The 23,146-nt window shown below is 45.0% G+C and overlaps 1 protein-coding gene across 8 annotated transcripts in view; it reads right to left on the bottom strand.

The window, feature by feature from the left end:
* The window catches only part of TMEM156 (transmembrane protein 156), a 222,432-nt gene that overhangs the window by 100,967 nt on the left and 98,319 nt on the right, over positions 1–23,146 (bottom strand). For 6 of the 8 annotated variants that reach the window (XM_069631795.1, XM_069631798.1, XM_069631799.1 and 3 more), the window contains 2 exons: positions 10,730–11,008; positions 6,992–7,252 (listed from right to left, as the gene is read on the bottom strand). In XM_069631795.1, the coding sequence (XP_069487896.1) occupies positions 6,992–7,252; positions 10,730–11,008 (540 nt within the window). The remainder of the gene's footprint in view (positions 1–6,991; positions 7,253–10,729; positions 11,009–23,146) is intronic. The other 2 variants (XM_069631800.1, XM_069631796.1) reach the window with 1 other exon arrangement.

The raw sequence follows: 23,146 nt of genomic DNA, 5'->3' as shown, positions 1-23,146 counted from the left end.
CAGAATGGAAACATGTAAAGATTTGATCAAGAGTTTAACCCATACCTATCTCCCATTGGTGTCGGCACCCTGATCTAGAATTTTGTAAGGTAGTTTCTTGCTAATTAAATGGCAACACTGTTTTTCTTGGAAACAGCGGGACTGGAGATCATTTCTTTAACCCAAAGGGATCTAAGTTTCATTGTTTCCTTGTTATATAAGTGTGTTTCCTGTATGCAGGCTACGGATGGGTTGAATTTATTAAGGTGAGAGATAATCTTACGTCTTTTAATGGGATAAGTACTGCCTTTCATGTTCCACATAACACATTTAAAAATCATTTAAACATTTGAATAATTATAGAGGTGTAGCCTAAAACCATAGTGAATTCCAAAATACAATGCAGTGGAGATACATTTATAAACTCTGATATCAAAGAGAAGACACTTAAGGTAGACACATCGGGGTAAGAGAAGGGGGTGTGGAGACTGATCATGGACTGTACATATGGGAACAAAAATCAAAGATAAATGAAAGATCCAGCAAGGATAAGGGGAAGAAAAAGGGAAAAAAATTATGGCAGGGATACGTAACGCCTGCTGAGTCGTCAAAAGGAAAAAGAACAACCCAGAGTGGAAGAAGACGCAGCGACAGCATACGTCCCACCAAGTTATGGCAGAAAGATAATAATGGCATTAAGTGAATTATAACAAACAAGTACAATAATAAAACATTCTTGTTATGGAAGAAGTAGAGGCATTAGCAGGTGAGGAAGTGACCATGCCTTCAGCTTTGATGGAGCGTATAAAGGCCCTTATGTCAGCAGGATCATCGAACATGGCAGAGCAACCCTCATGAGTGATTTTGAAAGAGCATGGGTGGTATAGCCCATAAAGGATATTGAGCTGCTTCAAAACTGGACGAAAGGATAGGAATACCTTTCTGCGTTGGGCTGTGCTTTTGGCAACATCTTGTGAAATAAATAGCTTATTACCATGCATTATGAGGGATTTGCGTTCCTTGACAGTAGATAGAATGAGCTGAAGCTGGGAGTATTCAAGAAGATAGAATATAAGTGTTCTGGGGGAAGGATGAGAGGAAGTGGAGATTAATGGTTGACCAATTAGATGAGCCTGCTGTATATTGAGAGCAATATCCGGGGATAGATGAAGTAAAGCTGGTAGAAATGTTTGCAGAAATGCAATGGTGATAGCTCCTTCAGAACCCTCCGACAGACCAGAAATTCAAAGATTGTTGCATCTGCTGCGATTTTCTATGTCTTCGTTGTGCTTCTGAAGATCTTTAATAGACTTCTCAAGTTGCGCCACTCTGGGGGATATATCAACCACCAGACCGACTCTTCTTTCCACCTCCTCCATTCTATTCTCGAAGCCAATCCATCTGTCATCTAATTGTTGTAGTTTTAGATTTGTGGTCTCCATGAAAGGTTTAAGTGCTCTAATTTCTGATAAGATGGCTCCAATTGCAGCATCAGAAATACTTGGTGGAGGTGGTGAGTCACCTTTAGGTCTTTTAAGGTTTGTTGATGTGATATTGGATTCTTTTGTAGTAGATGCGCTTTTCTGAGTGTTTTTGCTGGTGGCCATACTGGCAGCAGTTAGTGGCAGGATAATATACAAAGTGGAGACTTTTAATATAAAGGTGTTGAAGCTTGAAGGCCGAACAATGCGTATAAGGAAGGAAACCAAAGATCAAAGTTCATCAAAACAGTGGTCTGCTTACCATCAGTAGGTAGAGACAGCCTTTAGGAAAGCACGGAATGATGCATTTGATTATGAAAAGTCTCTTGGAAGTCACCTGTTGTGGTGTTATATGTGATAGTTTGCAGTTATTATATCCATATTATGCTGACTGCCTATCTCCCATTAATGGAGATCAAAAGGAGTAGACAGATAATAATAAGGAGCAAGCTATAGATAGGAATGAGTAGTGTAGCACCACCATTTAAAACATTATAGTAAGGCACAGAGCACCTGCACACTTATAGCTGAGATAAATTCAATATAGGTGTATAATGACATCAGCATGAGATCACCAAAATCCAAGCAAATTCAGTAGTAGTTGAGAATGATACAAGAAGGCAGCAACTTTTGAATCCTGAATTTCCACAGCTCATCTACTTATCTGTATTGAAATTCTGGTATGCGTGCATCCAATTACATGTTTAAGCAGAGACCTTGATAAGTGGTCACAAAGTACGGAATTTAGCCTCGTTTATCATTTACATATTAAGAAGTGGACGGGAAAGGAAAAGATGGACGGTGCCACTTCTCTGTATCGATGCGGCGTGAGGAGAAATGGCGCATCAACGGCATTTACCGTGATAGTGTCTCATATGCAGCGCTGCTTCTTATATCCATGGGAGCGTTGTACAGTAAACAGGAAGAAAAAAGAAACCTCTCTCTCTAATACTTTGCCGTGCAGTAGGCTTGCAGCACCAGTGGTGGCGTTGCAATGGAGGAGGAGCGCCGGGGCTGAAGCCAGCACGTCACAGTAGGTGTGACGCCAAATGTCTCCTCATGAAGAGCGGATATATCAGGAAGCAGCTGTCGGTGCGAGGACGTAGGACCATGGAGCAGGCTCCAGAAGGGCGGAACAGGACGAAAGCCTCAGCGATTGCCCCCGGAGCAAACCAGACGTAGCCGGGTAAGAAAAAAGGTAGGAGAAAAGCAAAAGTAAGCAGATTTAGGGGGTCATTCCGACCCTGGAGGTAGGGGGTTAATGGGGCCGGCCCCGTTAACCCCCTACCGCCTCATTACGAGTTCCGCTCGCGGGACCCGCCAAGGTGCCTGGTTTTACCAGGCGTCCTTGGCGGGTCACACGAGCGGTCCAGCATGCTAACAACGGGCCCGTTATTAATGGGCCCATTGTTAGCATGCTCCCTATTCCCATTGAGCACTATGGGGGCCCGAATTGGAATGGGGATGGGTTCCTGGAATGGGGAAATACCGGGCCCTCCAAGGTCGGAATGGCCCGGTATTTCCCCATTCCAGGAACCCGGACCCGGTACCCAAAATGAGGGTAGCCATGCTGCAAATAGCAGCATGGCTACCTCCAAGGTCGTAATGACCTCAAAAATGTCTTAAATAAGTTGAAGTGGGACGGAGCGGCTGGGCTAGTCGGTCATCTTCCTTGGCATTCGGCCACGCCCCCCGGAATGTCGGGATAACGTTTTAATAAGCTACACATTAGTCAAAACATGTTTTGCAATTAATATGTTCAAAAATAAAGCTAAAAGCACCCTTAAAGTGGACCTGGAAGCTTGAAAATTCTTCATGTAATTTTAGAAACATATTGAAAAGAAATATGAAAAAACATTTTAAATTTGAAAGCAGGGTGTCTTGTTTTGTATTTAACTTAAACAGACTTAACTTACATAGACACTAAAGATGTTAATAGTTATGCTTAAAATGTCATTAATGCAACAAACCTTCAGTTGTTTTCTAAATAAATAATTTGCACTACCCTGGCAGCCCCACTCATGTAATTACCTTCATTTATTTAAATGGCCGATTAAGTTTAGGAATGATACTTTTCACCACTATATATGCTCAAGCATTATATAAGAAGTAAGTAAGTGTTTGCAACCTTTATGCAGTGTCAAAGCTGCTTAATGATTTTAATAAACATCCTTCAGGGTACTGTCTTGCACACGATGTGACTACTACAAAATCTGCTCAGTGTTTACATGGTGCAATGTCCAATGCTACCTCAGTTTGCATCATGCTTGATAATGGCTTACGGGCTTCCATACAATGTGGAATATACAAATACTTTATCAATTTTTAATGGTGGAAAGTCCAATGTTATCTTAGTGCATTGCATGCTAGATTCTGGGTATAAACGCCTGACTTTCACCCTGCAAAAAGCTATGGGAACCTACCCTCTGGGCAACGGGTCACTGCTTAATAACTCCTTGGCCTGGGGTTAAACGTGCATGGTGCCAAAGCCATTTAAGGCTAAACATACAAATAGGAAGTGAGCACTGCCCTACCAGTTCTGGCGTAGTTAAGAACGGTATCTTCAAAAATTAAGGATTGGGATGGCGCTACTCACTCCTTAATGTTCAGACCGGTCAAATTTAGAGTGCAATGTTTCAGATGACTCCCCTCTAAAGAGGGAGAAGAAACATCTGGACCCTTTTCTAGCCACTGCCTCTACTGGGACGGAACTCAATCAGCATCTGTGATCAGTTGAGTAGAACCCTTCTGAAGCAGTGGCGCTTTGTACACAACATTGAAACAGGAACACTTTTGGAGAGGAGGAATGCATCAAGAGTAAGGTTGAGTGTCCCCATCCCATTAACCTGACAAAGTGACCCAAACTCCAGAATTAGACTAGCCTATGGTCTCTATTTTGTCCAAAAAGGCAAAAGAATTGATATAGCTTTGATGTCCTGCCACGACCAGCTGCTTGACATTTTGGGCCCTTTCATTCAAACATTTGAGCAAACAGAAACAGTGCAGTTCATAAGATGCCCCTTAATGTACCAGACCTACACGGTTTGGTGCAGACCTCTGCTTGCTTGCTGCCATTTCAGCAGAAAGATGCAAAACATTGCTATTGCTTATCAGCACTGACTTGACTGACATAGTGTCCAAGAAGGCTGGCCAAGGGCAATTAATTCCTTTTTTGGAGATAGATTTATCAAGGAACCCTCTGATTACATTTGCATATCTATTGCTAAAGACAAAGCTCACTCAAGTGAACATCAGAAAGGTTTTTGCCTCTAGGTTTTCTGTCATGGCTGGAAGAGGGACAGCCCGCTCCTCTGGCCATTACACCCAGCGTTCATCCCGCCCTGCGGAATTCACCTCCCATGGAGCACACTCTGTTTCATTCTCCTCATGGGGAGAACAAGTGTCCTTCTTCTCGCAAAATGGAGAAGATGCTACTATCCTAGATCTAGGTGCACCAGTCCCTCCCCAAGTAAGCACACTTCCCTAAATATCTCTTGCCCAAAGGTTTTGCATGGAAGATACACCCCCTTCTCTCAAAATTGGAAAGTGCTCACGTCTGACCAAAGTGGTACTGCAGACAATCTTGGGTTACTGAAAAGAGTTCTCTTCTCTCCCTTGTTAGTGGATTTATCATGCCCTTTATCCCAAAAGGGACAGTGATGCTGTTACCTCTCCCACTTTCCCTCTTCTAAGCAGTAGCACTATTTTTCTTGTTCTGAAAGTTGAGCTAATAATTTTGTCTGGTGGAAACATTGGTCACTTTAGTGACATATAGTTGCTGCAAAATGTAAGGCACTCACTTGCTGCGGGTCACTCTACTTCAGGGTTGAAGGTAGCCCTTAAGGATGAGTAGTACCTAGTGGTGCTCAACTGGCCCCCTCGTCAGGAGTACCTGCAATTTGTTTGGCAGGCTATCAAATGGGATTTTCTCCCTTTCAGACTCTTGTAGGCTCCTTGGTGCTTCACGCAGTGACTGAGGCTTGTGATGGCCATGTCGTAAGGATGGAGGTTTGAATGATAGTGTACTTGAACAATATGCTGTTCTTGGCTCAGGACAGCAAAATCCTACATCACCATCGCTCCTTGGTGACAACCCTTATCCAGCGTATGCTTTATGAACAATCCCGCTGCTACAAATGCAGCCAATTTCTGGGCTCGTTTTCAGATTCTCAGCAATGTATTCTGCTTCTCCCAAGGCTCAGAATGATGTGGATAGGTCAGGAAATTCGCCATATCCTAAAGAAAGAAATGTTCCCTCTCAGGATGTTGGTGAGGGTAGCGTAGAGGCTTTAAACTTCTATTCAGGCAATAATGCCTGCTGCCCTTCACTAACAGGCCCTTCGAAAACTCAAGGCCGGTCATCTACGCACACATATCTCTTATGCCCAGTTGATCATGTCCTCAGGCACCAGAGAGAACCCTTCCGTGGATGAAGCACATGGAGGCCTGAAACCAGAAAGTCATTTTTGGTCCCCTGTGGCTTTTATCCTGGAATCAGATCCCAGGAAACTGTCGTGTGGTGCTACAAGGAGGGATACTTTTAACAGGGCAAGGGGAAATGGCCACTAGAAGAATGACACTGCAGAGTTATTGCCTGAAGTTTTAGAAGGTTCCTTTGCATTAAAGAGCTTGGTAAAGAATCAGGTGAAGTGTGCTCTTCTTCAAATGTACAATGTTTCAGCAATTCACTACATAAACAGCATGGGGGAAAAAGTCTAAATGTATGGCAGACTTGGCAAAGGATGAGCACATTTTTCCCAGATAGGAACATATCTCACCAGAAAGAATATCTCCCCTGGTTGTATATCGGCATAGCAGCTAGGAATTCTAAGTACCCAGATGAAAGGAGTGATTGAATTCTGGAACGCAGACCATTCATTCTCCTTCAAATTCTATGGAGTCCCCTGTAGGTGGACATGTTGGCCTCACTCCACAAGGCTCTCTCCTTCTCCAGTTGCTGTCTGCCCCCGGAAGCTCTGGCACTGGATGCATTCCTACAAGATTGATCCAACATTTGGCAGTAAGCACTTACCATTTGCCATGATAGCAAGAGGAATGGTTCAGGTCTGCAGATAAGAGGCCTCTCATGTTCTCCTGACTCCATTTTGGCCATCACGGATTTGATTCGTGTTACGCCTACAGCACTCAGTGGGATTTTGCAGTTTCCTTCCTTCCCATCCACATATTTTCATGGACCTAAGGTTTCCACAACCTTATACCAGGGGGTCATCTGTCCCTCATCAGGGACTCCTGTGAAAATTCTCCTCATTCCAGCCATAGCACAGCAGGTACACACAAGAGGAAAATAAACGTACAGCAAATTGCCCTGAACCCGGCACAGAGATAGAGAACAGATAGACAATCTTGAATGTAAAGTAAAATATCCTACCCTCCCTCACCACTGTTTGCTACTTTCAAAGGTGTCAGTTGATGACGTACATTGAAAAACGAATTGTATGAGCATTCATTACAAATAATGTACAAGGTTTTGTTTTAAGTACATTATCACCTGAACATCTTTAGCAACTTACTTAATATGTAGTTTTCTAGACGCAGTGAAATATTTATACAGTTGTGTCCATCCTCCATCAGTGTTGTCATCTGAGAAAAATCTGAATGTTCCATCGATTCGTTTTGACTTTTGAATGTAGAATTCTTAAATTTGATATCCAGTCGGAAATAGGGTGTTTCGCATATTGCTTCTTTGGTTGCCGGCATCGCAAAATGGAAATGCTTGAGCAGAGGAGCAGCATTTTGCATATTCACTTCCAATGACCCTTTTGCCATTGAATCTGTAAAGATATAACACAGCCTGTAAGGTTATCCAGGCAGTCTACTGTACTGAGCCATATCAAAGAATAAGGCTATATTTATTAACCTACTGATGGAATAAACCATTATTGGGTAAATTCCTGCTTAGCTCTTTGACATGTCTTTTAATAATATCATTGGAGTTCATGCCAGCGTCATTGTCGAGGGTAGGTCTCCTTTGTGAACACATTACAATCAATTACAGTACACGAACAGTCCCAATCATGTTCCCTTGTCAAGGCATACATTGGTTTTCAAAATTGAGTAGCAGAGTTTTCTTGTTTAAGATTTCTTCATTAGCAAACCAGCCCATTTGATTAGCAATGTTGCACTATTATTTTTAATGCCACCAGAAGTTATTTGTACCCAAGACATAAAATGAGCAACAATACAGCATTTTTGTGTACCACTGAAGTAAGTCATTAGTGAGAGGAGCCAAGTCTTGGAACTTCTTTACAATTCAGACTAGACTGCATATCGAGCAACTTAGTTTGCCTACTCGACCTAATAGAAATGTACTTGACCCATAGCAATGGATGAAAAACAATGTAAATGTGCTTTTTGTAAAATGGTGCATGTCACCACAAACCCACATTATGTTTGGCACACTGCTGCCACCTAGAGATCAGCCATGCAGAGTCAATCGTTTATTTGAAATTTACTGCAAACAAAGTCAATGTTAAATAAAGGTTCCAAACATCCCTGGTAAATGGTACTCCCCCTACATAAAATCTACTCGACTACGCAAGTGGGTGAGTAGACCTTTGCAAACCCTAGATGAGTGCCTGTAGCATGTAAAAGGGGAGCTGCATGAATGGACACTCAAATAAATATAAAAAGGCTCTGAAAGCAGTTTAGCCAGCTCTCTCCCATAGGTGGAAATATAAAATGCACTCATGATCATAGCACAAAGTGAGCCCTGGAGGCTAACTACAGTGTACGGCAGTGCAGTAGATATGTAAATCTACATAATGGATGAAAATAATGATCACTTCTTTGCATAAAAGTCTAGCTAGCTTTGTATATTTATTGTGTAAGAGGAAAGAAAGAGACTAAGCAGAGTTAATGGCGTAGCAGGCAGTGAATTGGGCAAACTATGTGGAATATTGTAGGTAGCAGCCATCTTACTTTCAGGTAGCTGGTATTAAGCAACATGGTGCTAAGATAGAATGTCATAGAGTATGGGTTGAGCACCCGTTGTACACAAATGGATGCAACCAGCAGGTTACAGAACTATGTTTGCCATCAAAAGCATTTGGCCCTGTGACCATGTACATTTTCAAAAGGGTTCACTCGCCAATATGATGTATCTTCACCAAAAAATGAAATATAGTTGACACTATGAGATTTAGATACCCTAACCGAAACGTTATTGTATTGTAAAGCATAGAGACAATTCAGTGTTTTACAGTCGCAATGCTGTCATTATGCATTATGTAACAACTTATATTTTTAGGAATGGAACTGCATGACTGTCATTTTAAAAAAAAAGTTAACCCATCCTATCCTTTCCAGACAGGATATAGTTAGCTTAATAAAAGTATTATCCTGATTACTTCTGGTTTGCAATTATTTATAATATGGGCCTGGGAGGATAGCCCAGGGGCAATGCGTTTGTCTTGGAAGTCAGACATTGCAGAGCAACACAGGTTTCCATCCCCTGTCCCGCGGCTTAGAGACTGCCTTCGGGTATTAAGCACATTATAAAAAATTGATTAATTAATAATTGAAAAAGAAGAAACAATTCTTGCCAAGCACTCCCACACAGGCCTTTGATAATTAAGAGTGGAGGAGATGATCACTGCTGCACTCTACCTCCATTAGCCCCATTGAACTTGCACTGTTCAAAGAAAAGAGGGTAGAGCAAGGCCGAGGGCAAGAGAGTATTGCAGGATGAACTGTGCTTTTATTGAACACAGTTGGCATCATTACGAGGCTGGCAGTAGCCGTGCCTGTAATACAGGCACGGCTACCGCTGGTATTTAATTGTTTCCGGGGCTGAGAAATGGGCAAATACTGGGTCATTACGGCCTTGCCAGAACCGGTATTTGCCCATTCCAGGGCGCCGGTAAAAATTCTTCCCCATTCCCTTTTGAGACCCATAGGGTTAATAATAATAATAATAATAATAATAATAATAATAATATTAATAAGGGTTCAGTGGGAATGGGGAAGCCGGATGCACCGGCACCGTTATGAACGGTGCCGGTGCATCCGACATGCTGTGCTCGCGGGTGCCGCTCTGCCCGCCAGGTCCGACCTGGCAGGCAGAAAGGTACCCGCGAGAACAACTCCTAGTTTGCCGGTCCGGGAACTACAGTACTGGCAAGCTTACTGGTACCATAGTTCCCGGACCGACAAACTTATAATGAGGTCCAGTAACTTTAAATAGCTAGATTTTCTACACAAGTGTCAATTTAATTGGCGAACCTACAGAATTGCATAGCATATTGCTATGCAACACTGCTTATGTTATGCGTTGCATTTGAAATACCCTCTACTCCTTTTGTTTTCTTTTTCCTCCGCTTCCTATCTTGGTTCCTGACCCTTATACATACTCACTGTAAGTATCTCTCCCCTACACCTTTTCAAATGTATTTCCACAATCTCTATTTAAAAAACCACTTTAACTCCCAACATCACTACAAAGTACAGCTCAAGCCATCATACTTGGCCCATCAGGACAAATTCTTACCCGGCCCTCATTTATTATTCAATACTCCTCTGGTATGGACCTCCGTTCAGCGTAAGCCAATCTTCTGGTAAACCTGTGGTTTTATCACACACCGATAGGTGAAAAGTAATTCCCAGTCCAAACTTCTTCCTTGTGCAAGGCCTAGCCATGCGACTCATTTAAATTACATTCATCATCACACATTCCTGAAAATATTTTATCAGCACTATCAGGAAGCCATTCTGTTGCCTGCTGAATTATCTCAGGGAAAAGAGGTTGACCACTTGAGCATCGTTGTTGTTGAGCTCTTTCGACAAATTCTGATCCCTCCCTATTTATGACCTTCAAAGTATCTATGCATGAATGCATACGACAGAGATCTCTAGTGGTGCATGCTATAGTTAAAATGGTAGCCACCACTGCCATGTTGATTTTAACAGATTACAGCTGCTTCCGCAGGGAAAATGGGCAGAGTCTCTTGAAATCACCCTATTTCACGCGTACCGGAATGCCAATCCCCTGCAGCACGGGGATTCCCCATACTGGCGCAAAGAGCCCTCATTCCACCTGGAGTTGAAATGGGCAAATGCAGAAAATCTGTGTTCTGGTATTTTTCCAAGTTAATATTTTCATCTGTACGATCTAGAATAAGGTTGTAAGTGTCCCATCACCAAGCCGTTCAGCTCAGCACAGCGCCAGATGACGGTTTGCAGATAACCAAACAATACTTACAAACAACTTACAACATGCTTCAGTATTTTCATATTGTGGTGGTCATACTTACCTTGTGATCTCAGTTGCTGGGAAAAAGTGTCCATGCTTCCCTCTGACTCACAGCCAAACCAGTCAGACTGTTGTAAATCGCGTCTTGAATTTCTGCATGGGTCGGAAACACTATTCGTATTGGCGTTGGTGTGGTTAACATAGATTTTCAAAAACACTGTTTTGTTGCGTGGCCTTTGTTGCAGAAGGCAGAAGAAAGTGTTAGTGCTTAATAAAGAGAACAGATGGGAGATCATATCCAGTGTGCAGACTTCTGAGCATAGTATAATAATAGTGCTTCCTGAAAGAAATAAGAGTATTTTATCAGTAATGTTGACTCCTACAATTTACAGAGACTGACCAGATAAAGCATTTAAAGATTAGGGGCCCAATTCAAACTAAGATTTGCACTAGAGCAAATCAGGAGAGGTCCTGAGCATCCCAGATTACTCCTGCTACCTAATACCTGATTCACAAACCTTAAAAGTAGCGCATATCTGTACCTGCCTCAAGCATCTATGAGACGCCCTTGTGGACATCTTTGTGAATTGGATTTGCACATGAACACCTCAAAGATGCTCTGGCAGCTCCAGACTTGCTCCAGTTGTAAGATTTGTGAATAAGGTATAAGGTAGCAGGAGCAAGTCTGAGACGCTGCTGTGAAAATCATCAGGCCATTATTGGCATCATAGCGCTGCAATGCAGGTCTATGCTACATTTCAAGAAGGAACAATCTATGAGAGAGAAATGTATAAGGCAAGACATATATAAATAGGGTTCTGTATCAAAATGACATGCAAAGAACAGAGTGCAGGTATAATTTAGCCCTCAGCAAAAGATCAGCTGAAGAAATATTTTAAGATAGAATGAACGAAACCAAAGACAAGATGCAAACAATCTTCATACAGGAAGTTATAGAACTCTAGAGTACATTGTTAAGACTGGACAAAGGGTTAAACCCTTATTGGGGAGGAATTTCTTGACTAGAAATAGTTTCATATATTTCCTGGAGATAGTAAGGGAGGTAGCCCACCTCGGCTTTGTGGGATTACAAGGATTATTTATGTTGAAGTTTGGGATTTCTAGGCATACATCCCATTTTCTTCAAAAGGCTCCAGTGCTTTCTCAGATTGTGAGTATTAGGATGTGTTTGATTCTACCGTACGACGTCCTTTCAAGGCTGGATTTTTCAAAGCCTGCCACTTCAACGTGCACTAATGTTCATCGAATCATTTCGGGGTGTGGGAAAGGGCAGATAAGGGTTTGGGGGGTTAGGGAATAGGTAAAATAGGTGGACGAGGGGGGGGTTGGTGGCACCCCCCAAAATATTGTTTAAAAAAAAAAGAATTTGATGAACATTTCCACTTTGAAATGCCAGGCATTGAAAATTACAGCGGTGAAATGACATGGACCCGAGTCTACAACCATATAGGTGATAGAGGCAGTTGAAAAGATACAGCATGCTTTGATTAGGAGCCATTGTAAGATGACACGATTGTATCTGCGGGAACCCAATATTAATCCAGCTGCCTAATTTTCTTTTGATTTGATTTCATTAAGGGATACAAGACTTTGGAAGACTTGCCAACAAGGCATTACCACAGTAAAGTCTCAATGTAGCCCTGGTGTTATTTGGGCTTCGGCTCCAGGCCAGGGTAGGATCAATCTATGCGCTGTCCCACATCCACCTGCAAAGGAAGAGTGCATTAGGCACTCTGCAATATACTGTTGACACGATTAACAGGAGATGGGCTACCAGCTGAATTCCTGGTTGTTACTTTAAAAAGAAAGACAACACCATAAGTGGGATTTAAAAATTTCACGGGAGCTGTATTTTCTTCTGTTTCTGTACCTGAACAAAGAATAACTTCTTCCATGGCCTAGACATGTCAGTGAACAAAAACAAGTGGCGCAGACATGATATGTCATCAGTGATGTCATCAATTACATTTGTAATGTCATCTTTCATGTCCTGGGTGTTAGTCTTAGCAGTGCACAGTGGTGGCGCGAGTTATGGTTGCTTAGCTTACCATAACTGGCGAATTTCTGGGGGGTTTTTGTTTTGCTTGTAACCATAACGTCCCTTTAACAACGTTTTTTCATTGAATTTCATAGAATTTTACTAGTACAGCTTAAAAATAATGTCCCTTTAAAAACGTTTTTTCATTGAATTTCATAGGTTTTTATTAGTGCAACTTAACCATAACATTCCTTTAACAAAGCTTTTTCACAGAATTTGATAGGTTTTTATTGGTGCAACTTAACCATGACGTTCCGTTAACAAAGTTTTTTCACTGAATTTCATGAGTGTACCCTTATTTGCTACAACTTCCTAATATCATATTTACCCCCAATATAGATGCATTTCCGGCCGATGTAGAAAGTTTGAACTTAAAACTGTGCCATTCCCCACCTCCTAGCAATATTTTTAACACTTCTATAAACGTTTTGTAACTTTTTCCACTGTTTTTGAGTTTGCAGACGTTCACAAATGTCTGACGTCATCTCAGACTCCCAAGACAGTGTCACATGACCACGTGAGTGCGGCATGATGACGTGTTCATGAACGCATTTTCACTTCGCGAATGGGTCCGTGCTTTGTGAAGAGTTTGGAACTGCATTTTCAGCTGATTTAGGACGTCTCAATCTGAAAATGTACCCTTAAACAGCTCCTACACCTAATGTTACTCATTGTCCATTAACAATATAGGACACAATACATGCTCAGAAGAATATTAGCAAAACTGCTATTTATCTTCAGAAATGGCATCAGCGTTTGCCATCCCTCCTCCCCCGGAGCCACCACCACCACTAGCTGTAGGGCCTAGACAACAGAAGAATCGCAATAATTCAGAAAACAATGAAAATGACCAGGAAGATGAGGTAGAGGAAATGCCAACCTCTAGCGCCCAGAGGAGAGAATCATGGGTGTGGCAGTTCTTTACCACTGCTGGGAGTGTACCAAAGGCTAAGGCTACCAAAGTGAAATGCACTGAGTGTACTCAGTCGCAGACAACCTGGGCAGTACTCCTGCAGGACCACCTTAATGCACTGCCACACCAAATCCACTGCAATGCTCTCAGAAAGGTTGTTCCTTTCTTAGCAAGTATTAGGCTGTCTTCCTCCACCTCATCTTCCTCAACCAATACTGTAACCACACAGCCTACTTCTGTGGGACACAAAATCCCACCAGCTACCTTGCAAGCGGTAAAAGAGGCTGTTGATCCATATCTTTCGAAGACTAGAGTACTCTGTATAAACTGCATCACACCACCCTGCAGGGGGGATCACTTTTGAAGTGCATTTGAAGCTGTAATCAAGAACCATGAGAAACACTTCCCCTACCTTAGATGTAACACATGTGCAGTATCTTGCCCAGTCCACCTGCCCCTCCATATTTGTAGTTGGTGCCTCTTCGCTCATTTCCCTCCCCACCTTACTTTCTGACCTCTCTTGCAAAAAAAACAAGTTCCTTTAGGAGCCACCTTTCACAGTTAAAAAATAGAACAAATAAAATTATCTTATAGACTCCATCTACTTTACATTTCTCAGCAAAGTAGTTAGACTCAATAAGATTCTCCAACATTTCCATTAGCATTTTGTGTTATGATAATGGGATAATGGACCATTGCATACTAGAGAAAAATATAAAAGGACTGAAACTATTGTCTGTCCTAAATACTTTTCTCTGGCATACAATAAGGAGCATAATCGATGGACCTTTACAACTATCCGTGGTCTCAACAGTCCCCTTTCCAGGCCACTGATCATTAAAAGATCCGGATGGCACGTGCACACCATCGCATAGGGCAGCCCTTCTACCCTTTTTATTTATTTTTGACACATAGCTTTATTACATTTTTTCAAGTATAATTCAACATGTTTGATCAATGTCCAAATATATAGCAACTGACATATTTCCTCCCCTCTCTACCCTCCATGACCCCAACCAGAACAATAACTGCGTCCATGATCTATAAACATATAAGGTTACAGGTTCCTTGAGTCTATCTGTCCATGAAGTAGGCGTGCAATGGCGGGTGTTATCTTGCTGTTTTCCTTTAGGTCTATCGCCATTCTTCCATAGATTGCCATGTTCAGGGGGGTTTGTCGTCTGGCGAGGTGTACAGTTCTTTCACGAGAACATTCCATGACATGATGTCAATTGAGCCTTCTCTTTTTCCCATTCCCAGTGCTTCATGCCACACTGCCGTCTCAGCCATGGCCCACCGTTTCAAATCCTTCCACCATGCCTCTACACTCAGTCCCTCTTTCGTTTCCACGTCATCGCTATTCGCCGTTTGGCCAATGTCCATGCTAGGTCTATCATTCTTCTCATTGCTCTGTACTTCCTTGGGTATTGAAATAGCCCTAAGAGGCAGGCCTCGGCCGACCATACTTGGCCCTTTATTCCATTCTTCTTAGGTGCTGCTCAATATCTTGCCAGTATGTCTGGATCGTTGGGCAAACCAGAACATATGTCTCATGTCTGCTTTATCTTCTCCACCGCTTGGGCAACCCTGCGCGCTTGCTCCTGGGAATTGTGATATCCTCCCAGGTGTCATGTATGCTCTATGAAATATATAGAGTTGTAGCTGCTACAGCCTGGCGTTTCTGGAGATCTTTTTTGGGTATTGCAATGCTTTGGTCCACTCCTTTTCTGTAATTTCTCTTCCTATTTCTGCTTCCCATGAGAGCTTCCTTTATGTAGATCTATGGGTATCCCCTCTAAAAGTGCCTGGTATATTCTGGAGACCATGTGACCTCACTCGGTCACATCATATAATAATGTCAGTACAGGGTTTTCGGTTTCTCGAGCTGTGGGGGATGGCCATCGGATTTGCAGGTGTCTTATGAGACTCGCATTATATTGATTATATATTGGCCTTGGTGCAGTTCATGTGTTTTGACCAGGTCTTGGAACCCCAGTGGTTTCCCCATGGGGGCGAGATCTCCTACTGTTCTCTGTTGATTCCATGTAGGGCCGCTAATGGAATCTGTGGGAATATGGTTCTTCTACTTTTAATATCCTCTTTGTTCTTTCCCATATCTGCTTATCTAGTTGTAGGAGCGATGGAGGGTGTTCAATTCTTTTTTCCTCAAGCCACAACACTTTCTTAAGGAGGTATGGGGCTATGTTAGCTCTCAAAAGGGTGTGTTCAATCGTTTCTGTGTCTGCTAGCCAACCCGCTACATGTTGAAGTTGTCCTGCTAAGTAGTAGAGCTCAAAGTTCTGGAGACGCATGCCTCCTTGCGAATAGTCTCTGCTCAGTACTTCCATGGCAACTCTCTTCCGGCCATGTCCCCATATAAAGCTGCTTAGCACGGAGTTCAGCTCCCTAAAAAAGGTTCTTGGTATGAGGCATGGTACATTAATGAAGTGATAAAGCAGTTGGGGGAGAGCAATCATTTTCACTAATGAGATTCTTCCCATCACAGATAGGGATAGCTTTTCCCAAAATGTTATGGATGCCTCTAGACACTTTTCTGCCCTTAGCGTGTTTATGGTGTAAGTGTCTTTATTGTCATGACATATGTTTATGCCTAGGTAGCGAAATGTTTATGGATTCCACTGGAGGCCAAGGCAGGGAAGTCAGTCTTTTGCTGTACCTACCAAGGCTGCTAGGGGGAACAGGCAGGATTTGCTCCTGCTAATTGATATCCCTGATAGCCGCTCAAAGTTGTCTAATACTTCGAAGATGATTTATATAAAGCAGCATATCGTAGAGGGATATTATGTGCAGAGTTCCATCTACTTGTAGCCCAGTGTCTATATATGATTTTCTCATATATATCGCTAGAGGTTCAAGTCCGAAGATGTATAATAAGGGACGACAAGGGGCAACCCTGCTTAGTACCTCTGTGTATCGGGAATGGGTCTGATATATGCTTCCCTGTACGGACTCTTGCCGATGGCATTGCATAGAGAATACATATCCATCTCATAAATCGACACACCAACCTGTACTGCTCTAGGGCAGCAAACAGCCATTCCCATCGCAGAGAATCAAATGCTTTGATAGCGTCTAGTGCCACCACTCCACAGCCCTCTGATCGGTCACATGTTCCGTCTATTACCGCCTGGAGCCACCTCAGGTTTTCTGTTGTGGCTCTACCTGGAACATAGCCTGTATGGTCGGGGTGGACTAGTGTAGTAGTTACTTTTTTAAGTCTCTCTGCAAGCACTGCTGTAAGGATTTTGGTGTCCTGATCAATAAGCGCTATTGGTCTATAAGATTTGCATAATGTTTTTTTCTTTTACTAAAAGTAATTGCGGGGCTATTAGATCAGTGTACTCTTTATAAAATTCTGCCAGAAGTCTGTTGCTTCCTGGGGTTTTTGCCGTGGGCAGTGCAGTGATAACCCCTTGTATTTCATCTATAGTAAGAGGGACATCAAGCGTCTCTCTCTGTTCTACCATCAATATGGGTAGACCTATGTCTTCTAGGGTTTCTCTTATTTCTGCTTCTTCGGATTGTGTGTTATCTTCGTAAAGCCTACTATAGAAGTCCCTGAAGGTATTATTGATCTCTACCTGTGATCTCCATGTATTCCCGCATTCATCTGCTATCTCCACTGCCTCTTCCCTGGGGTTCTGGCCACGGGACAGCCAGGCCAGAAGCCTGGCTGGTTTATCACCCTGCCCATGTAGTTTTCTCTGTATATTTTGCAAAGCTAAAGTTGCCCAGCTTTTCCCATTGTTCTATGCACTTATGTCTCAACTCTATGAGGATGCTTTCTTTTTCTTTTCCTATTGATTTCGCTCCTTCCAATGTTTTAATCTCAGCCTCTGCTGCTGTTATTTGGTTTACTAGCTCCTTTTGGACACCACCAGCTTTAGCTATGGCAGCCCCTCGTATTACTTCTTTAAAGGCTTCCCATACCATTCGTGTATCCTTAACACTCCTCATGTTCTGCTCAAAATCTTTTTCCACTTGGAGTCTCAGTTCCTCTCTAAAGCCACTGGGCGTCATTACGAGGTTGGAGGTAATGGAAAAATGATGCCGGTAAGGGATTACCGTCACCGCATACCGCTCCGGGCTATTCCGACTCAACAACCCGGTATTAGCGCCACCGCTGATACCGTGCTCCCCCGTACTGGCATGCACACGGGCACGCGGCCCTTGGGCCCGGCAATAGCGGGATGGCGCTAACATGAGGACATCACAAGTCAGGCGGACATGCAAATACCGGCATCATGAAGGTGGTAATGAGGGATACCGGGATGCCGGCAATACCGGCATCACGAACCACCCGCAAGCAGCAATGTGCAGTGTTCCCACCTGCCACAGGTGCACACAATCAGCACAGGTGGTGGCAATGGAGTCTGGCCCAGCACAAAAGGAGCACACCCACACACCACACCCCTTACCACACCAAAATGATTCCACTTGTAATAGCAATACTGGGGCTGGAGGACATGCTTGCATTGCTACACCAGCAACAACAACAGGCACCACAGAGGAGACGCAGGAGGAGAAGGAGGGTGAGACAGGTCCAGCAAGCCCCACCAGTGAAGCCAGTGGTACCACGCAGGCAGCCCCCAATCCCTTGCATCAGAGCCAGTCCATTCAACCTAACCCCTGAGCAGATCCACACCCTGTACCGTCTGGACCGGGACACCATCACCACCAATGTGGACATGATACACAACGACATTGTCAGCCTGATTGAAATACGCACCGCCATCCCACCTCTACTGAAGGTAGTGTCTGTGCTCCACCTCCTGGCCACAGGCACCTACCAGCACACAGTGGGGCACATGCATGGCATATCACAACCCTTATTTTCTGGCATGCTGAACCAAGTGCTGGATGCCCTCCTGAAGCATTCAAGGAACTAAATATCCCTACCACGGACTGCCCAGGAGATCTTTGACACGAAAGTTGGCTTCCATGCACTGGCAGGCATGCCAAATTGTATTGGTGCACTTGACTGCACCCATGTGTAATTGGTGGTCCCGCAATCAACAGAGGTGGTGTACCGCAATCGTAAGATATATCACTCAATCAATGTACAGATGGTATGTGACTTCTTCAAGATCATCACTCATTGTTGTGCCCGATTTCCCGGATCAACTCATGACTCAATGCGGAACTCCACGCTACCACGTTACGTGCCTGGCTGCTTGGTAAGTTGCATGACAGGCACATGGCAGTGTAATGGGGGGAGAGATGCACACACCACCATGGTGTCATTGTTGTGGTGACAGCACGATATCCAAATCCCAAAACACTGTGCCCCAAAGCATCCCAAACTGAACATGACAACCACTCCCCATAGCAATGAAGGAATCTGCACACCAATCACAACATGCCAAACTTTCAACCACCCTACATCCCACAACACGTGCACCACCCATCATCAGACCCTACCCTCCATAACACAATCCTTCAACATGCTGTGAGTATACACAATGTAAATGTCTGCTGCAAATCACTACACAGGACAAGCATCCACGAGAGTGCACAAAACAAAACCACCAAGGGAATCCACTCCATGTCACAGGGCCACCAGCACAGTAGTGCAGCATGTTGCCATGGGAATAATCAGCGCAGAATGCCAAATAATGCAGAGACTACTGCCAACGCTGCCAGTAAGAAAATCATACAGAACACTACACATCACATATATAACACAAACACAGTGGTATACGTCCACAGTGCAACATCAAGGCAGTGTACACCGTGTATCATCTTGAAGATGCAATCTACACCATAAGACCATGGCACAGGACACATTGTGGCAAGGTAAAATGTGTGCATACAACCAGGGACATGTTCATGTGAACCACAAATATCTGCAGGCATGTGTGATAAGTACAGCTGTCCATCATGAATTGACTAGCACATACCTTATTTTGCACGCATGCAGGTGATAGTGGCTATCCCTTGAAGACATGGCTCCTCACCCCTGTCCGGAACCCGCAGAACAGGCACGAAGAGGACTACAATCGTTCCCATACCCATACCCGTGTGGTCATCGAGCAGACCTTTGGCCTGTTAAAGGCACGTTTTCGCTTCCTTAGCTGGTCGGGTGGGGCACTCCTCTACAGGCATGAGAAGGTGGCCAAGATCATCATGGCATGTGTCATGCTGCACAACATGTGTTTCCGACTGAACCTGCCCCTGCCCCCTGACATTGAACAGCAAACACCAGGTGATTATGAAGAGGACGAAGAAGATGTGGGCGCACATCATCGTGGTGCCGATGCACAGGCAGGACGTGCTGTGCGCCAGTCTGTGATTGACCAATATTTCTAAGACACATGGGTGCAGGGGGTGCCATTAAAGTGGGACTGAGGGCACTGGGTGTGGGAGCACATGTACACTATGCACTGTAGACCAATAAATGACACATATACAATAAGGAATGTCCACTCAAGTATTTTTTCAGGTACACAACAGGTGTATTAAACAATAAAAAGTAAAAAGTGCTCATACCCTCCACCACAAACACACCCTCTCCCCCCTCCACCTCTCCCCACAACTCCCCCACACACCCTCTCCCTCCTCCCCCACAACTCCCCCACACACCCTCTCCCTCCTCCCCCCACAACTCCCCCACACACCCTTACCCCCTCCACCTCCCCCCACAACTCCCCCACACATGGTGTCCAATCGAATGCTGCAGGTTTCTGCATCAATTGCCATATTCAGGCTGCCCCTGCTACTTTTGCCCACTTCCCGCCTCTGGTGGCGGCATGTCTGAGCGCTGCAAGGTGCGTGCAGACCTGCGAAGGGGGCTGGTCTAAGTGGAGCTCGAAAAGGAGGCCGTGCCGCTTGCTCAAGTCTCGGGGCATGACGCTCTGCCTCCAAGGCATCCGCTATTCGGCAAAGGACCTGCTTTACAGCAGACAACTCCTCGCAGATGCGAGTTGTGCTCGCCTCAGTGGCCTGTCTCAAGGACGCTGTGTTGTCCCGGCCCTCCTGCCTTGCCTGGGCATGGTCCGATACAAACTGTCTGACTAGCCCTGTCAGCTCCTCCTGGCTCTGCTTCGTCTGTGCCATTTGCTGCAACCCATTCCAGACATCAGCGGAGGTGGATGCTGCATGTGGCAAATGTCCCAAACCATGTGGCTCCTCTGTGGGGCTCAAGCTCCCTTGCTCTGGCTCCCCTCCAGACTGATCCTGTGTGCTGTCATTGGTGGTGCTTAAAGGGGTGATCTGGGGTGATGGCGGGGGACTGGGTGTGGCAGGTACGTCTGATGACTCATCCTTCACAGGGAAACACACCTGGCCTTGGCTCTGTACATCCTCGTCGCTCTGGGGTGCTGTGGCTGCTGCCTCCCCGACAGAGCTGTTGGCAGCTGAAAGGGCCCCATCGGCCACTGGCTCCTGTGCAGTGGACACAGCTGTTGTGGGGACTGTTGCTGTGGTAGTGGCCCTTAGCCACCCCAGTGACTTAGCATCCTGTGGTGCCTTCGCCTTCTGTGGCAGTTGTGGCTTGCCTGTTGCCTTCTTCCCTGCCCCTGGCCTTCTTTCTGGGAGTTGTTGCCAGCGCTGCTGAGTCACGGGCCTCGCTATCAGGATCTGAGCCTGTGGGGGACCGAGAGAGCGACGGCATCAGTGATGGTTCTACATGCATCATGCATACAATGGTATTGTTGCTGTTCTACACATTAGAGGGGATTAGGTATTGGAGTTTTGACATTCAGGTTGCTTGCTATATGGGGGGAGCATGCAGGCATACGTCACGTTCACACATGTTTGAGGTGGTGTATGCTGTGTGACATGCCTTTCTGTTGTGGACTGCGTGCAGTGTAACAAATGCCATTTCCATGTTTGTGGGGTATGTCTCAGGTATGGCATTGGCATGCTGCATGCATGTGGATGTGTCAGTGCTGAGGCCAGCATCTAGGCAGGGATGTGTCCATGTGTCTGTAATGGGTCATGTATTGCCTCATGGCACAGTCACATTGGTGGACTATCATCATACTTTGCGTTACAGTGTTTTGTTAGGACACTCACCTCCATTTGTCGATGACGTGGCGCAATGTTCCATCTCGCCCGCACCTTCAATCGACTCAATGCCGATCATGCTGGCGCAGGTTTCCTCCCAGCGGCTGAGTTTAATTGGAGAGCTAGGCCCATCACTAGTAGCCAGGCCCTGTCTCCGGTTGGCCGACATGATGTTACGCACTCTGAGGCGCAGGTCGTCCCAGCGTTTGCGCACGTCCTTCACTGTGCGGGAGGTGTTCCCAACTGCACTCACTTTATGGGCTACGAGCTCCCAAATCTCCTTTTTCTTTAGCTGGGCTGCTCTTTTGAGGTCATTTGCAAAGGTCACCTCAGCATTTTCAGCCAGCGTGTCTGCAAGCATTGTCAGTTCATCCTCCGAGAACCGCTCCTTATGCTGCCGGTATGCCCCTTTCTTCACTGACTTTGGCATGATGCTGGTGGAGTTGATGATTTACTTGTGTTGGATTGAGGCTCCAGGTCCTGTGTAGTGAGGATGGCAATGGATTGTGTTTTTAAAGATGGCCGCTGTGCCATTTCCCGTTCCGGCGCAATGACGTTACTTCCGGTTCCGCTATTAGTGGTGGCCGCTATTAGAGGTGCCCACTAATAGCGGTTGCCGCTAATGCCATATCCATTGATGCCGGGCCCGTTATTTAGAGGTGGACAGCAGCGGTAGTGCTGTCTGCGCTTCCCATGATGCCGCTAAGGGACATTTTTGGGACTTTAGCGGCAAGCCAGTACTGTCGATACAGGCATGCCGCTACGCGCGTCCATGTGTACTTGTAATAGGCCACTGTTAGCTGACTCTTTCCTACACGGACACAGTATTTACTCCATGCCGGTGAAAATGTTTTTTTACCGCAAATCTCGTAATGACCTCCACTGTCTCGCAGTGACTCTGCCCTTAGTTTCCATAGGTGCTGTGTGGTCACTAATTGCCCATTCTACTATCATGGGTGAGTGGTCAGACAATGTTCTACCTTCATAATAGGCCCCCACTATGCTCCCTAGGTGTTCTTCCCCTGTAAAGACATTGGCCCTCATTACAAGTCAGGCATTAAGGGTTTAACGGCGCCGTCGGCGCCGTTAACCCTTAACGCCTGATTAAGAGGTCCCGGGTTTTAACGCCTGCTTCTTGCAGGTGTTAAAACCCATGCCGCAAAGTGACCTTGGTGCTAAGTACGGTGCCGCAATTTGCGGCACCGTACTTAGATCCTTTCCCCATTCCCATTATGCCCTATGGGGCAAAAATGGGAATGGGGAAGGGCAAATGGTGAATTACCGCCCCACTCACCTTGGAATGGGGCGGTAATTCCGCCATCCACCATGCCGGAGTCCGGCATGGACCATGGTGCTAATAGCACCATGGTCCAGCGCCGGACTTGTAATGAGGGCCATAGTCAATTCTCGTGTATATCCTATGTGCACTTGAGTAGAACGAGAATTCCTGTCTGTCCCGGTGTATCCATCTCCATGTT

The sequence above is a fragment of the Ambystoma mexicanum genome, chromosome 6q, assembly GCF_040938575.1.
Source record: "Ambystoma mexicanum isolate Mex_15411 chromosome 6q, UKY_AmexF1_1, whole genome shotgun sequence".
Lineage (NCBI taxonomy): Eukaryota > Metazoa > Chordata > Amphibia > Caudata > Ambystomatidae > Ambystoma > Ambystoma mexicanum.
Note: the sequence above shows the minus strand (reverse complement) of the source record. Positions and strands in the feature narration are given on the sequence as shown.